Below are 17,299 nucleotides of genomic sequence, written 5' to 3' on the forward strand. Positions count from 1 at the left end.
AGGGACAATATGTTCTTCCTTTGCCTATTTTTTTGCCTTTATGTAATTGTAAATCACCTTGAGATAGGCATCCATTATGGAAACTTTCAGCCTGGGCAGTTGATCTGACAGCTTTCAAATTCCTGAAACCAGGATCTTGTAAAGGACGGTGCTGGATGACCCTGACTGTAGGCTGTCCCACTTCAGCAGTAATGCACAGACATGCACCTGCACAGGCACTTTATTCGGACTTCGTTTCGGAAACATTTTCTTCAATTTTCTTGCCCAAGGAGCGGGAGATAAACCAGTTTTCCGGAGGGAAGCGCAAGAAATAAAATGCAAGGCATTGCAGCTGTTTAAGGCAGGAGTCCTAAGCAGCAGTACGAATCTGGGCCTCGGCCGGGCGGTCCCAGGGCCACCATGAGGGCAGGGCAGGCCCTCCCGCCCCTCCCCAGGGCCCCGTGTCAGCCCCTGGAGCCTCGGCTCCTGCCCCAGCCACGCCGCAGCAGGGCCGCACTCCAGCTCCCGCCAGCCCTGCCGTGGGCCTCGCCGAGCCAGGCCCACCCTTAGAGCGAGAAGGGGATTAAAGAAACAACAGCAAAGAACGCAGTCCAGGGGGTTTATTCCAGCTCTGTCTCCTCTTAGGCTGCGTTGCTTCCCTACTCCTCCTTATTGCTGAAAGAACCTTAGAAAAAGCTTAGGGAAGTATAAGGGTAAATGTCGGGAGCGGTTCTCTCTGCGCCCGGTGTTACCTGCGGGATGAGATGTGGGACCCCAGCGGCTGCGTGCCCCCAGGCATGGGGAGGGCGAGCTCTCTCCCCCAGGCCCCACCCTGGGCCGGCGGCTGAGGTGCTCTGAAGGGGACTTCAACAGCCGGGGCGTGCGTGTAGCACCTATTCCTGGAGATAGGTTTGCCCTTCTCTTCATCTTGTCTGCTTCAGGCTGGTTCGTGCTAACTATGCGGTTAGAGATAAGGGAGTTAGTGCTGGTTCCTGACACGGCCTAATGCCAGTAGCGCCAAATGCCAGTTGCCGTTTTCTCTAAGGGAGCAGAAAAGGATGGGGCACCTCCGAGGGGAAGCTGCGGCGTGGCCATGCCGGCTGCGTCCAGCTGAGCTGTTTGGGTGGCTGTGCATGCCGTGGGCTGGCTTCTCTTAGCGCAGGCATGCTCTCCCATGGCCACCCATTGCTGGTCCCCTAAGGAGACCTGTACCCGTGCACCCGGCCGGAGGTGCAAAGCTGGTTTCCCTCGAAAGGCCGGTCTGCAGTTAGACCTGGCACGTTTATGCCATTAGAGCGGTGTGGGTGTGGATAGGGCCACTCCCCTCCTAACAGAATCAGAGGTGCTCACTTGAAGTTTGGGGTGACAGGTCTGGGTGCCTTTTCAAGGTTGGTGCTCAGTGGGCGTGTTTTGGTTTGGTTTGTTTTTAATGGACTCGTTAAAACACAGCTCAGGCTATTTCAGCTGAGAAAATTGCCTTGTTGAGAGCCTGTGGGAAAGGCTTGTAGTGTATGTGTTGAAACAGTTAGGAGTATGCTGGCTGTCAGTCAGTTATCTAGGACGGTACACATGGCAGCGTGTGGGACAAAAAAAGCTCAGGCAGAGAGGAGACACTATCAGGGAGCTGCGTCAGGAATGTGAGGACATGGGGGACTGATGTTTGGCTCCAGTCTGTGTGGAAAGGCCACTACTAGGGAAACGTTTCTGAGAAGTAAGTGGTCACTAACCTGGGGACACTCTCGGGGAAGAGGGTGCTTGTGACCAAAATATCTTGAGTGGAAATGCCTGGAGAGCCAAAAGGTCTCATGGGGAGAATATGCTATCCTAGTGGAAACTTTCCTGTAAGCCTGTGCACACCAACGCTTCAGTTTGGCTACCTTCTGATTTTCCAAGGGACCATGGGCATTTTGTGACTTATTCCAGTTCCTATGGACTGGACTAATCTCTGAGCTCTGAGGTGGTTTTAAATTCATCTGAAGTGGATCATGGAGTGACCCACTGATACATACCCGCCAGCATTGGGTCAAGAGAGGGAGAAAGCATCTGCCTCTCCTTCACTTACACCTATTCTGATAAATGCCAAAATTCCAGCACAATTCACAGGACATGGGCAGGAGAGAGGGAAACAACAGTATACCCAGCCAAGGTTCCCTTTAAATACTGGTACATGTTTCTCAGCAAACACATGGCCTGGGATTTTGTTATTGAAAACAAACCTGGGCCAGACCTGCCTGATTTTTCACATTCCAAGTAATTTGTCTACTTAATTACTGGAAGAAGTGAAATCTGGTGAAACAAATCTGACGTGCGTGTTTATGAAGGCAGTTCAGCAGATGATGTTGTTTGCCTGAATTCAGACTGGGTATTGTATTTCCGATGCTGCCCTTCACCTCAAAGCTAATGTGCCATTGCAGCAGAGCTTCCCCTGGTGTCTTTGCAGAATTCCAGTCCCAGGGGCTGCTGTATTAAACAACAGTTAGCCTTACAGTGCCAGCGCTGCCACACCGAGAGGGCGAGCTGCTTGCTAAACCTGATTGGCATGGCAACGTTGTGCATGGATTACCAGGTGCACGTGAGCAGATCTACCGGCAACAGCCGGGGCTATCACTGAAAGCAGATGCCAATGAGTACGAAAATGTAGCTCGCAGAATTTTTATGATGGAAAATGATGAACGAGAAGAGGGGGCCCAGCTTGCCTCTTGAACTCTGTGGGCTGAGCTGGCAGGTTATCACTTAAAAAAAAAAAAAAGACATCTTTTATTCCTGAACTGCTCACTACGAAAGTCCATGTGTAACCCTGAGCAGAGACTGGTGTAACACAGACTGAGTTTCAGGATGAAAACAGTGCTTTGAAAAACCACAATGCTGCCAGATCCTTTCTTGAAATGAAAGCCTGGTTTTGCCAGGACTTAATGCTGACTCAGGAAATGTATGCCTTTTGTAGGACTTAAATTTTGGGTTTTTTTCAAGGTTGATTTAAAAGGCTAAACTGGCTAGCTTGTTTTCTGGAGCTCTCCCTTTAAACAAACAAACAAACAAAATCTTAAAATTCAGTTTTAAATCATAGCAAACTTGAATAATTTAAATAAGGTACTTTTTCCCCTCTGTGTTCTTTCTCGACAGGGAATTAGAACGACTGTGTTTCTTCAGAAAAAAAAACAAAACAAAACAAAACACAAACCTACACATCATCTTACCACTGTGGTAATTTATTCCTGGGTATCATTGGGCAGTTTCACAGTCTCATATCCATGGAAGCAGCTGTGATGTGAGAAATGCCAAACTCTGGCATCACTAACTTGTGATAAGAGACCACCAAGGGGAGGTCAATACTGATATTGTAACCCCTTCTAGGACATTATTACCTCAGGGTCTGATAATGTTTCACCAATGCCAAAACCAGCTTTTTGCTTATATCCCTATAAGCTAGTTTTAGCACTTTGTCTCTAGTCAGAAAAGCCTTTAATGTTTATTTAAACAGCTGTAGAATTAGATCTTGAGTGAGTAATATTTAATACTTTTAGGACAGCTAAAGAACCTGATCCAAACCAAACTGCAGTCAGTGCAAGGTTTTTATTGATTTGATTGGGCTTTGAATCAGACTCCAGAGATTACCGAATTGTTCCCAACGGTTATTACCAAAAATCCATGCCAAAAAGAAATACGGGAGGACTCAGGGATTAGTTAAATCGTCACATGATGAAGCTCATTTTTCTCAGAGTACTTGCAAATATACGTGTATATGCCACACCATCCCCAAGATGTTGGCAAAGACCTTTCAGAGCTGTCTCGAAAAATATTTTTCCTTGCCTTTCTGTGTTGGTGGCTTGCTCAAAATCTCTGTTGACAAAGCACAGCAAATTCCTGACAACAGTCTTAAAGAGGCTGGCATATAAATAAAGATGTCTGAGAGAAGCCAAAAGCTATACTCTGATCTCTTTACACATCACATGTTCTGAGAGTGGCACCTTGGCCGCATAAATAATCCCTCTGGTGTCAACTGAGTTTTAGAATATAGGGGGGGGTGAAGCGGGAAGGGGTAAGGAGAGAAGTATCTAGCCCAAAGCTGGCAAAAGCCCTACTGAAGTGAAGGGATGGACGAGAATGAGGAGGGGGAGGAACTGTTTGCTAAATAGAAGAAGGTAAAATGACTCAACAGGCGTAATTATGAAACATTTTAGAGGGTCTTACAGGGAAGACGGTTTGCTGACCACTGTCTCTACAAATGCAGCTGAGTGTCTTGCTCTGCAGTTCTTCTGTAGCCGCCCTTCAGACTGTGTTTTTTTCTTTCTTTCTTTTGGGCATCTTTTTAGAACTGAGCTCAGGACTTCCCCTTCTTTATGATGAAACTTCTCATCTGAAGAAAATAGAAACGGAGAGTGTGAAGGTAGTTGGACCATGGCCAGCCCTGCACGTCAGCATGAACAAGGTATAGCATATACATATATACTTTTACATATATATGCTAGAGAGCCCCTTTGTCACTTCATATTCAAAAGCTGCTGCTTTTTCACCTCCAATTCAAAGCCACGTTCATCTGCAACTGACTTGTTTTTTAATTGCCTCTCACCATCTCCTTACAGGACTGGGGTTTCATTTTTAGATTCAGCATTTCCTTCAACTTTGCCTTTTAAAATTTCTGAAGCTTCTGCAACAATGTTATGATGTAGTTTTAGTTTAGTTGTGAAGAGTTAGTCATCTAGGCAGCTCAGAGCTGTAAAAAAATAACAACACTTTAAGTGATAAAAAAAAAATCCTGTTTTTCTACATGAAGAGTCTGTGTTATGCCTTAAACTCCCCCCACCCCCCCGTCATCTGATGTTAGTGGGTGTTTTATGACTGAGTTTTTGCAGGGGTGGCAAAAGAGCCATGTCCCACTGTTTCTGCCGGAGATCAGAGGCCAGTGGGTCAGTGGCTCCTTGTATCCATGTGAGGTAAAATTCACTGTGCCTGCACTGTGAGGTGCCTCGATAGAACCACAGAGGCCTGGACCAGCTGGTGTGCAACCACATCAGTCCTGAGCTGGACCCAGTGAAGTCAATGAGAACATTGCCCCTGGCTTCAAATGAGATGGGTCTGGGGCCCCAGTGACTACACAGACTTGTTAAAAGAAATGTGGTGTTTTGAGAGTTTTCTGTCAGTTCAAGGGAGAACTCAATTAAATTACCTTGGCTTTACAAACAGCCTTTTGTTATTGATATTATTTCAACAAGTGTTAGGGAGATTAAAATCAAAGGGAAGGTGGAAAAGTGTATCAAAAATACAATCTCAACGGGGCTGTATATCTATATAGCATAATCTTTCTTTTCTCTGGTTGAGAGAATCCAGGAGATGGAAGACAAGGCTGAAAATCAGTGAGTCAATTGTTTCTAATAAAAAATGAAACCTTGGAATATTTTTTTCAACATTCAGATTAGGTGAAGTTAATCCATAATGCAGTGGATTTTCCGTCATGAATATTTTCTTGAACAACCAACCATGTTCAGGGTGTATCATGGAGTGGTGCTGTAAAACAGCTAAGGACTACAGTCCTTATGCCTTATGAATGTAGTCATGAGTCAATGACCTATGTCATGACTTTTGGAGACTTCTGAAAGAACAGTTGAAGGTGGAATATTTTAGGATTTTTCACAAATCTGTTTGGTTATCAGCTGTGAGGACCTGTCATTTTGTCTGACTCATTGGTTTGAGTGGGGATAAAAAGTTAAATCATAAAGTAGACAAACTGGAGTGAAGTAGAAAAGAAGTCATCTTTTTCTCATGGACATTTCTCAAGTTCTTCTAGAAATACTCTTAACTGGGAGCAAATACAGTTTTTTTATAGGCAAAGCTAATTAAGCATTGACATAGTTTGCCAAAGGAAGATCGTCCATCTCACAGATTCATCCAGTGAATACCAAGGTCTTGTGAAAGGAGCACTGTAGTTCAGATGTAATTGCTGACACTCTGTCTGAACCCCAGCTGAGAAGATTCATTTAGGTACAGTGTCCAAAACATGCTTTTAAGGACTGTCCTGCACTATTGAGCTTATTGACAACTCAGTTTGGCATATATAAAGGGCCGAAGTGGAGTAGTGAGAGACTTTCTCCATGTTGACTGAGCTGCACAAGTGGATTAACCAGTCTGGCCTGTGTTGCACAAAAGATCCAAACTGATGATCTCAGTGGTACCCTTGTGATGTCAAAATGAGTAGATTTATGGTCTTTCTTATTTCTTTAAATGAAAGCTTAAAACACTTTGGTCGCGTTTTCCACCATACTGTGCGAGCAGTACCAGTAGAGTCCCTGTAACTTCTGCCTGGCAAAGCCTGACCTCCGATACTCTTGCTCTTCTCTGAAAATCTGTGGAGGGACAACTCAGATCTATAATTACCGGTTTTCTTTCTCTGGTCCTGAAGACTCTAGAATCTTGTCCACAGTCAGGTGAATTATGTATTTCAGGACTAATTAGCAGAACCCAGTATCACAGCAGGTCAGTGCTTCACAACAAATGAAGCTGCACAGTAAATGCAGCCTGTGTCTGTGCCTGTGTAGTGAGACTATCATCAATCAAAGTTTAGCTGATGGAAAAGTCTTGCAATAAGCACCAGTAGCTGCTAAATGCTTCTGTTTCTGGCAGAAGCTCAGCAGAAGGCAAGGCTAGAGACGTGGGCTGTCTAATGAAAACCCTCTCCTTGCTAGTCATAAAGGGTTTGGGCTTAAGAGCTGGGCAGCAATCCCATGAATAGCGATTACCATGTGAACGCAAAGGAGGCCAGTCTCTCAAAATTTATTAAAATTGCCATTTTGAGCCATCTGAAAATTGTACGTGCTCTTGAAACAGGCCCAGAGTCACCACCGGCAAGCACCTCAGCAATCAGGCCCTCACATTACAGTCTGTGCGTTATGACCGACAAATCATTCTCCGGTGCTTTTGGCCCTTCGTTTGTGGTTTCTTCTTCAAGCACCGTTTTCTGGCCTAGATCCTAGTGAAATGTGTACACAGAGCTCGTAAAGCTAAAACAAACAAACCACAGGTCTTTGAGCTTTGAGTGGAGCCTGGAGTCACCTCAGCAGATGGCTTCTCCAGTGAAAGAGAGGGACATGCTGTAAATATTGGGCTAACCCTGGGCTGACATGCTGTGGAGCATTGCCCAGCACAAAGGCAGCAAGGCAGGTTAGACAGGACTGAACAGCCCTGAACTGTGACAAGCATTTTTTTCTTAGAGTGTGGCCTTTAAAACTCCTTTGGTTATCGTAGTTAACTAGCTCCTCAGTCCAGCAGTGAACAGATTCTAATGAGTGGTCAGTGTGTCTAGTTGCTGGCAAAAAAAATGAAACGTTAAAAGGTCTCCTGCACCACTCCAGTGATTTCTATGCTACTAAGTGCTTTTTATTCCCTAGTTTTGCATCCTCTGAAATATTACACTTAAACAAAACCAGTGAAACAGTTACATAGCTGCTTCATTTGCTCTATTTCTGGAAATAAAGCGATGGTTTCCACACCTTTTGTGGAGTCCCAACTTTCACTCCCTCTCTTCCTGTTGCTAATTATTATTTTTTCAAGGAAAGTGCTTTGGGGCTGGAATTTGTCAGGCTTAATAATCAACCCATAGGAGGAATAACAAGAAATTGGGTAAATTAGATTCAGAAGTTAATTAATTTGATTGTCTGCTACAGCAAACTTCGTCTCATGGGAATGATGAATGGATGTGTCCAATCTCTTTTCCAGAGCTGTTTGGTACAGCGGACGTGTCTGTTCACCTGCTGAACAATAAAAGTCAGTTTCAACGTGCGTTTAATGCCCTTCGGTGCTAGCAGACTCCTTAATCTCCAGGAGAGACAAGCCTAAGTGTTGTAGCTCTGAATGTATTTCTGAATTTCTTTCTTGCAAGTCTTTCATTAGAAAAATATGTTCTCTCATCCCCCCTTGCTCAAGTGTGTATGTGTATGTATATAATATAAAGCCAAGAATGTATGGTTAGCATTTGTGAAATCTTGGGAGTCTAGCAATTATTAGTCCAGATGTAATCATTACATAAAAATAAATAATACTAATACAGTTAGCATTGTATCTACACCTTTTCCTGGTATTATGCTCACCTGGGTCCTAAGGTTGGTGGTTTCATTCTGGTGGGGTTGGAGGGGGTGTTATGATGGTCACAGAATCATAGAATCATTTAGGTGGGAAAAGACCTTTAAGATCATTGAGTCCAACCATTAACCTAGCGCTGCCAAGTCCACTACTAAGCCATGTTCCTAAGTGCCACATCTACACGACTTTTAAATACCTCCAGGGATGGAGACTTGCTCAGCTACTTCCCTGGGCAGCCTGTTCCAATGTTCCATCCAGTCATGTTCATGGTTTCTTCTTCCTCACTCTAAGATATACTTCGGGTCCTTTTGTATGTTTGCAAACATGCTTTTACACCTTGCTCTTTCTTCATTGAGCTGCGCCTTCACGTCAGACCCAGATTTACTATACATGGTGACTTTTACATATATAACCTAGATGCTGTGCCTTTGCTCTCTTCGTTCTCCCTAAAACCAGTTTTGTCCAGCTCCAGGTCTGCACTTCTTTAACTGGCCACTGGTGAGTTGTTTATAGCCGTAGGGTCTCCAGGGCCAGCCCGTGCCCCTTGCATTATTGCCTCATGCCTGTGCTTCTCTACACTACCTCCCGTGTCTCCCCTTCTCAAGGCCTCTATTATCATACCAGCCCTGTGTGGCTTTATACTACATCATTGTGTTAGAGTCCTAAATATCTCATTCTACAAAGAATAACTGCTTATGTTACTGTTTTCTATATAAAATTATTGCTGTAACAGCTAAACCTAGTAAAACAATGCTGCAGGCGTATTGAGAAAGTTTCAGACAGAGAGAGCCTGATGAGCCTCAATGGCTTTGCAGACTCTATTCAGAGTTTATGGCCTTTTGCTGGCATGGCAATACCATATTACAGGGATACCCAGTTACACTACTGACTGCTTGCAAATGATACCACTTGCAACAAAGCTGTGGAAATACCTGCACCATGCACAACTGCAAAGCCTAAAGCTACTGCAGTTCCAAAAATAATTTGTGGTTTAAAAAAACCCACCAAACCAACTCACTTCATTGACATACCTGAAACTGTTCTGTGTGATACACTGATCAGAGGGGAACATAGCTACCATGACCCAGTAAGGCTATCATGAAGCTTGGCACTGACAGAGGCAGGATCTAATAATACTGAGCCATAGCATTTTATAATATAAATTTGATACCAGGAACTAAGGAGGTTTGCTCCAAGCATATAAGCATAACAACATTTATTGGGAGTCTTTCATTCTCCTTCATTAGACCAACTGTTAGCTGACCTGAGGAAGATCTCATGTATCTGGCAGCTTAATGAGGGGTTTTTTTGTTTGTTTTCCAAATGTATTTTTCTACTAAAAGATGCAGCTTTTGTTTGCAAGCTTTGCCTCAAATAAGAATAACACATAATTATACAGGTTTTACCATTATGGTGTCTGTAATTGGTGTTAGATATCACATAGAAAAAAAATCAATAAATTTCCTGGTGGAAAGGGGGCGAAATAGTCTGTAGATTTTTGTGCACGTTTACAGATGTAGTTGAGTCCCAGGAAACAAATGGTTTGACCTTACATAGCTAATGTGCATTTAGAACCTATGTATCTGTGCTGTCTCCATTAAAATCTTACCTCCCACTAGTAGTGATGACTAGCTACAAAGAGTAAACCTGCATTCCTGAAAAAAATATTAATTCTATCCTTCAGACCTTTCCAGATAAATGTGTGTTTTAAATGTACTGTTTGGCTAAGAAGAGCTTGTTGATAAATTATACAGAGGCAAAATATCATGAATCTTGCTCTTGGTACACTGTTTGATGTGGAACAAAGCATGAACCTCTTAAAGCAGAGAGAATTGAAATATTAAGTACAGGAGTGGTGTTGCTGTGTTTCATGCAACTATTTGTATATTCTGTGCATGTACTTAATATTCAGTTAGCTTTGCAAACCAAAGCCAGTGTCATCATTATCTAACACTGTACAAATCTGCCTTCGGTTCTAGCATCAGCAGATGTAATTGAATTTAAAGTAAATGTTTGGTAGGAGAAAAGCAAACCTAAGACCTCCATTATTAAAAGAAAAAAAGGCATGTAGCTTTATGTGTGTATATATCTCAGCTTGTTCAACCCACTTCTATCAAACCCATTTAAATGCAATTCTCCAGTGTTCTCCTCTGGAAAAATAAAGCTCTGCATCAATGGTGAAAGTGATCTGAACACATTGCTAGTTTTTACTGCCAGCAGAACTGGAGATGGTGAATTGGGGTGTTATCGGGTATCTTAACAATGGTTTTTTCCTAATTTCTATACCTTTTAGGGTGAATTTAGATCGCAATTTTAAGCAAGAAGATTATTTCTTTCAAATGCAAGTTTGACTCTCATTCACTTGAAAGGGGCATCTCAGATTCTTTGAAATCACATAGTAAGAAATAATAAAATTGGAAGTTTCGTTAACGTTATACCATGTTTAGTTTTCTAATGACTTCCACATACAATGATCTTAGTTTATAAATGAAAAGAAAATTTTAATAACTGCCAACCTGGTACAACACTTAAATACCCAGCTGCTATCTTTATGCTTCAGTCATCACTGCAAGCGATAAGGATTCTGGAAATGTAAGATTTCTTTATTATACAGCAAAATAAAGTCGATTACAGCTTTCATTCTTGCAGCAACAGTACATAGAGATTCCTAGTGCAAGCAGGTTTTAGATCTTTGGTTTTCTTATAAACTGGTGAAATGAACCATAGAAGGTACCGTATGGCTTTGTATAGTCCTGAAATATTTTTTTTCTCTTGCCTTCTTGATGACAATTACACATGCTTTAGGAGTTAAATTGGGGGATGAACAGGCTTATATGTAAAGATTAGTGGCGTTAAGGAACAATTTGAACTTACATAGATACTTAGAAGTGCTAACAGTCTGCAGTAAGGAGGTGATACTTTGTTCTGTGATTTGATTTTAGTCTTGATCTTCAGTGCCACTGACTATGTGTGTAATAGTCTCAGCTAATCAGCTGTGTAAGAGCAGAATTCAGTAATGAATCAAGATGTGCTGCACTCTGGCAGAAAAGTCCATCGTTGCCAAGGCAGGCTGGCAAAGAAATCTTTCACATATGTTCAGAAGCTAGAGGAGGTCTGGGTCAGGTCGAGCACTCCCAAGCTCCATATGGCACTTGTGTGCAGTCAGCGTTTCCTCTGGGGTAGGGAGAGGTGGTGGCCCTCGGCTGCTGGCTCAGCATCTGGTGAGCAGGACAAGGCCAAGCAGCGATTGCAGCAATGTCTGCTCTTCGTGTGTGATCAGTCACTGAAGGCGCTGCTGCTCCTGGTGGAGTGCAAGCAAAGCAAATTTTCCTTGCCTGAAGGTGAAACCCTTAAAGTGTGACCCAAACAAGGGCTAGAGCAGAACTGAATGCCCAGGAACGGCTTCTAAGAAGTCTGCAGTCTCCAGCATCTCTTTTCATGCTGGTCAGCGAGCATCAGCCTTTGGACCTCTCAGGTTATGAGAGTCTCAATGTGAGACTTGCACATCAGATCCCACACTGGGGACGGTCTCCATTACATGGAGCCATCTGGTATAACCCTGAATACAGCAGGTGAGTTAGACCTTTTGAGGGCAGCCCCGAGGGCTTTTGTCATGCCTTTGGTCAATATGGAGAAATTGGGCAGGGGAGGAAGAACGTAAGGACTGGAGGAAGAACAGATGAAAAATATCCATATCCATCTGAATATCAGATGGATGGGACTTTGGAACTTTACAAAATAAGCTTGTGTCCTAAACAAGCACAGTTGTATTGATTTAGCTAGTAAAGTACAGTTGCTTAATCTTGCCTGACTGAAACGATATTTTATTTGTATTCAGTCTTAAAACAATGGTGGGGTTTTGCATGGCCTTTAGAAATGCCACTGCTTAGTGTGTCGTTCTTTCTGCTGTTAGAAATCAATACACTTAAAAGTTGTCAATAATAGCAGCCGTTTTAAAGTATGTAGTAGCGCACTGTGGCTACCAAGACTATTGGTGAAGGAAAAGTTGTGCTTTCTTTACAGTTAATTTTGTCCTTTGAGTATCTCCACTTCTCAGCTTCGTGAGTATCCCAGAAAAGACACTTAGAGCAAACAAATATGTCATGGGGTTTTTTCATATGCTTGCCAGAACTACCGTTACATTCAAGACTGAATAGATGACTACAGTTCCATAAGTTGCTCCAGCTAGATGCTGTCACTTTTCATTTTAAGTATTTTCTTTTTCCCTTTTGAGGAAGGTGTGGAGAATGAAAAGTCAAAAAATATCTTCCCCTAAAAACAGTAAATGTGGCTCAGCAAAAAATCATGTAAGAAATATTAGAAATTTGCTAGAGAAAAAATCTCATGATAAGCAATCCTTTAACAGACAGTTGTTTAAAATCATACCTGGCAGCTAAGGCATTTTGGATGCAGAAGTCTGCTAGACCAACTGTGCTTACACATGGGAAATATCTTGCAGTCTCAGTAGAGTTCTGCAGAGGTCTGGCTCTTTCTCTCCCCAGTGTTTGCAGAACAGTTTCCTCAGGCAACATAATTACATTTGTGATTTGCTCCACTTGCAGAAAGTTCCCCCTGAATCTTGATGTTCCCTTTTGTCTGTGATTGTTTGTGGGCCCGAGAGAAGAGTCGCTAAGGTGGGAGGGCAGAAGGAAAGATGAAGGCAGCAGGTTTTGAAGTTAAAGACCTAGTCATATGACAGTTTCAGTGGCTAAAAAATTACCAGTTCTGTCATGAAATACTTTACCAGAGGTGAACCTCAGGGATTTGCTTGGACCTGGTTTACTGATGCCTCCTACCTGTTTTGGCTGAAATCTGAATGACGACATTATGCATCTGTTCTGTCTGGGTGTGTACGACCGCTCTCACTTCACAGCAATGATAGTGGAAAATGAATGCATAACCTTGGCTGTGACTAGGTCATAATTCAGGTCTCATTTCCAGGAAGAATAGGAAAGTTTGCAATGGTTGTTATGCCATCGCCCGAATAAAAATATGTAAGATATTACAGTTTGATTGTTTGAGAGTTGGCGTTTGCAAACCTGGTCTCATTCATAACCTCTTTGTTTATACATTAGTATTACATTGTCCTTTTTTTGCCTTTTTTTTTTTTTTTTTTTTTTCTTTTCTGCACAGGAGGTTTATTTATGCTGGCATTTCTGCTGGATGTAGTTTGTTTAAGGCACAAAACCTTTAGGTCGTGTTTGAACAGGTCACTAGACTAGCTGTCCTGAGGCTTTAGATTTCTGATCCGGATCACTGCGTAGATAAAAGGTAGACATCAAGTGGAAACAACAGCAGCAATGTTTAAACTCCCTGGATTTGTCTTTTCATTCTGATGAAGGAGATTTTGCTTGTTTTGCAATTACGTGGAGATCCCTTCACATCCATCTGCTTAGATTTGCAAAGCCCCTTTACATTCTTAAGGTGGTGTAAGAAACCAATAGCTGAGTGTTCTGAAAATTTCCCTTTTCTGTCTGCTGTGGGATATTTTGAGACAACATTTTGCTTCCTCAGCACGATCACAGGTTTGGGCAACCACTCCAAGGCCTGGCTGGGTGTTTTTCATGTATCTTCACATCAGTTTCTTGCTTCTATTACTCAGACTTCCCTGAGGCTTTTCATGTCTTGAAAATAGTATCAAGTCATTAAATATTTTTAAAACTTTTTATTCTACTATGTATCTATCAGGGTATGAACATGGAAATTTTATCCAGTATTGCTGAATCGAGTTGTTACAAGTAAAAATTCGACCTTTGACCATTTCGTTAACATTGTTCTAATATATGTCACTGTGCTTGTCTTTTGTATTAAATATAGGGTGAAGACAAGAAAGTATCTGAAAAGACTCTTCATGCCCCTGTGTCACCTTCATCTGTACCTGACCATATGAAGTGCAACATCCTTAAAGCTCAAGTGGAAGCTGCTTTTAGAGTAGGCACTCAGGTAATCTATGATTAATATTTTTCCTTTCTAGTTTTGGCATAGCTTACACCAATTTTCTAAAAATACATTGTTCCTGAGGAAGCACCTTATTTTATCTCAAGTATCCACATTGACCTAGCTTTCTCTAGTTGCTCTACAGTTTCTTCAGGTAACTCAAAATGATTGATGTGATGGAAGTAGGAAATTTGTCCTAACTGATATGATTAATACAGTCGAGAGAGGCTGAGAAAACTGGAGAAGGCCCCAGGAAATCTCCATTTTGATGTAGCTTTTACTTACTTTGTAGCTGAGAAACAAGAAGCTTTGGAGTTTTCTGAGGCTACCCACCCCTCATGGAAACTGTGGTTAAGGGTGTTCTAAAGATAATATCTACACATGCAGATGCAACCTTTATTTTAGGGGATCAACTTTAGATGTCTGAATGGGAAATGTTAGCTAGTCTATTGTTTTCTTACTTGTGTGCTTTCAACTAAATTTTAAGCTGCTATTTTCACTGCTTGTTCAGTGTTTACATCGGATACATCCTGTCTCAAGTCCTGTAAAGATATCATGCAACTGAAAACTACTGCTAGATGGCATGACTGTAAAAAGTTAATTTCCCAATCAGAGGTAAATCTAAGTGAAATCTAAAATAAGTGATTCTTTTCAAGTGTAATTTGTGGACAAATGAGAATACCATCGGTGCCAAAAATAAAGTCAAATAGAATGCTTTAGGACCAAAAGTAGAGACAGAAAGATTGGTATGGCTGTTGTCCCAAGTTCCTGTGGTATCCTTGTGCACACTATTCTATTTGAATACAAATTATGTTGCTGTTTCCATCGCTTTGTTTCTTTTCACAATAATGTATCAGGTCAACTTGCCCTGCAAAGGATTTTGTTAACAATCGTCTTTGTGTGTTTGTTGTTCCCTGGCAGATCTTTCATCTGAGAGCTAGATTACATCTGGTCTAGCTAGACCTAAGGAAGTATCAAAATTTGATTATTCTGACTGCCCTAGATTTCAAGAACAGAAACCATAAATCTGACAGTATGTGGGGGAAGGAGCCTGGGGGTTTTTTTGTTGTTTTTACTTAAAGCAGTTATCCCACCTCTCTGAATTCTGTGTTTTATGCAGCACGTTTCTTGTTTGCTTGCCCTTGAGTTTGCCCTCTGTTTTTCCTGTGTGTCTTTTCTACAGGATGTCATGGTATATTTCTCACGTTTGTATTTTCCCCTGAATACGCTTAATGGTCATGTCTGAATGGATAGTTAAAGACTAGAAGCAGTGTGTGCTGCTGCATTCAGAATACAGCATTATTAGGGCAAGATAGGAAATGTGCTTAACATATGCATCTCTCAATTCACCTGCCCTGCCTTAATTTTTCACTCTGAGGCTTTCCAAGGGAGAACATCCACGGTTGCTTTTTCATGCATGCCATAACTGTATTCTTTAGCTGCTGCTATGTTGTAAATAAGTTTCAGAGAAAGCTGAGCGTTCCTGTTTTCCTTTTTACCTGTGTTGTTTTGCACAAGGCTTTAGCAGTCAGACTGGATCAAGTAGCTGTCTGTAAGCTTGGCCTCAATGCGAGGTCTTATGATTTCAGGGGGAAGGAGAAGAAAGAAGAGTGTTGCAGGATAGCAAGTATTGTGGAGAAATAACGGCATACAGTTCAGTTTGGAATCCCTGAAGAGTTCAGTGCTAACAAAGTATGGCTTAAGATTTACAGCCAGTAAATTAGGACGTCACTTTAATCTTGGAAATCCTCATTCAACTACCTGTGCACAAAATAGCCTGTGCTACTAGAGATGAGTTATTCCGTTCTTGATCACCCCTTCTGTCAAGTATGAAAGATTACCTTTCTCAGGTAATTGCAAAAATAAGTAGGCAATGACCAGACAATAGTCAGCCATTACAGTAAGAAGCTGTGGCTACACAAGTGCTGGGAAGGGTAGGCAAAAATGTTCATTGTGAAGGAATGAGCAAAACCACACCATCTATCACCCAGAAAATGGGAGGAGGGAAGGAGGCTACAGGAGGCCCCGACAAACCAGCGTACCAGCATACCATAAAACCACCCGGTTATCTTCTCTACACTCCCCACCTGGCCCCAACAACTAGCTGAATATGGGTAGCTAAACCATTTACCAGTGGCGGTTCAGTAATCTTCTGGGAAAAGTGAGCTGGGTTGGCATTACACTCAGACACACTTAGAGCATCATTTTGAGGGAGCAGATAAGAAATAGTTTCTTCATGGAAAACAACCACTTAACTCCATGTATTTTTACAGGGCTGTGATCTTGCCCCTCTTTGACCCCATCTGACATCCTGCTGCCCAGTATATCTGGAGGACTAACCATGTTATCCACTGCCCAATTCTATCTTTTAATACTAGTTCCATATTAAATCTCTGAAGAAGTCCTGCCTTCTGGCCTTATTCTTAAGACTTCAATTTCTCATCTCTTGTTTTCTGTGCTGTCATATTTCAACTTACAAGGCAGCCAGGGCAAGAAATATATCTAGCTTCTGTAAGGCACAGCCTATATTCCTCAAACTGTAAAGCAAGACAGGCTGATTTTCCTCATGTACAACATAGATCTTCCTTTATTTCATGGTATCACAAATAAGATGAGGATTTGTTCCTCTCTACTTTGTAAAAGGAAGAAGAAAAGAGTGTCTTATGCACATGCTATTTGAAATGAAATTTTCTCTTAAAGGCCCCCAAAATATATTGTCCAACTCATCCTTTATGAAATTTCATGGGGCATCTTCATTATACTGTTCAGTGTAAAAGCATGAGAGAAATATTGATGCACTGTAGGATTGAATCCCAAATTAACAAACTGTTGCTTAAATAATTGTAACAGCTCTCACTCTGAGCAGTGGGAATATTTTCAATACCATATGCCACAAACATCAGGATGTGACAAGTTTATGAAGGCACGTCCTGCATGTAGTAGAAGAAGAAGCTGTTCCTCGTTAATTTTGAGAATAGAATGAATGCTTGCAAATGGAAAACATAAACTGGGACAGAAATTTTCGAGTTTTCTTTCTTTATGGCAGCTAGACACCAACACAGGAGAGAGCCTTAGAAATTAATGATTCTAATGCTTATAATTTCAAAAATAAAAGCATAGGAAATTATACAATACATTTGGAAAGATATTCTGAATGATGGTCTCTGCACTGCTTCACGTCAGAATTATGGTGAAGGGCTCTTTATCACATTCCTAGGGGGCAATACACCACCTCCCAGGGCTATAATCCTGATTTAGAGACTGGAAATTTGTAAATTTATGGTGTTGATCACTGAGTCCTGAAAGTGGC

At 41.9% G+C, this 17,299-nt stretch overlaps 1 protein-coding gene across 2 annotated transcripts in view; it reads left to right on the forward strand.

Moving 5' to 3' along the window:
- The window catches only part of EPB41L4B (erythrocyte membrane protein band 4.1 like 4B), a 176,535-nt gene that overhangs the window by 104,364 nt on the left and 54,872 nt on the right, over positions 1 to 17,299 (forward strand). For both annotated transcript variants that reach the window (XM_042797948.1, XM_042797949.1), the window contains exons 17-18: positions 4,293 to 4,408; positions 13,870 to 13,995. In XM_042797948.1, coding sequence (XP_042653882.1) covers positions 4,293 to 4,408; positions 13,870 to 13,995 — 242 coding nt within the window. The remainder of the gene's footprint in view (positions 1 to 4,292; positions 4,409 to 13,869; positions 13,996 to 17,299) is intronic.

Source organism: Tyto alba, unplaced genomic scaffold (assembly GCF_018691265.1).
Source record: "Tyto alba isolate M040663 unplaced genomic scaffold, T.alba_DEE_v4.0 Super-Scaffold_27, whole genome shotgun sequence".
NCBI lineage: Eukaryota > Metazoa > Chordata > Aves > Strigiformes > Tytonidae > Tyto > Tyto alba.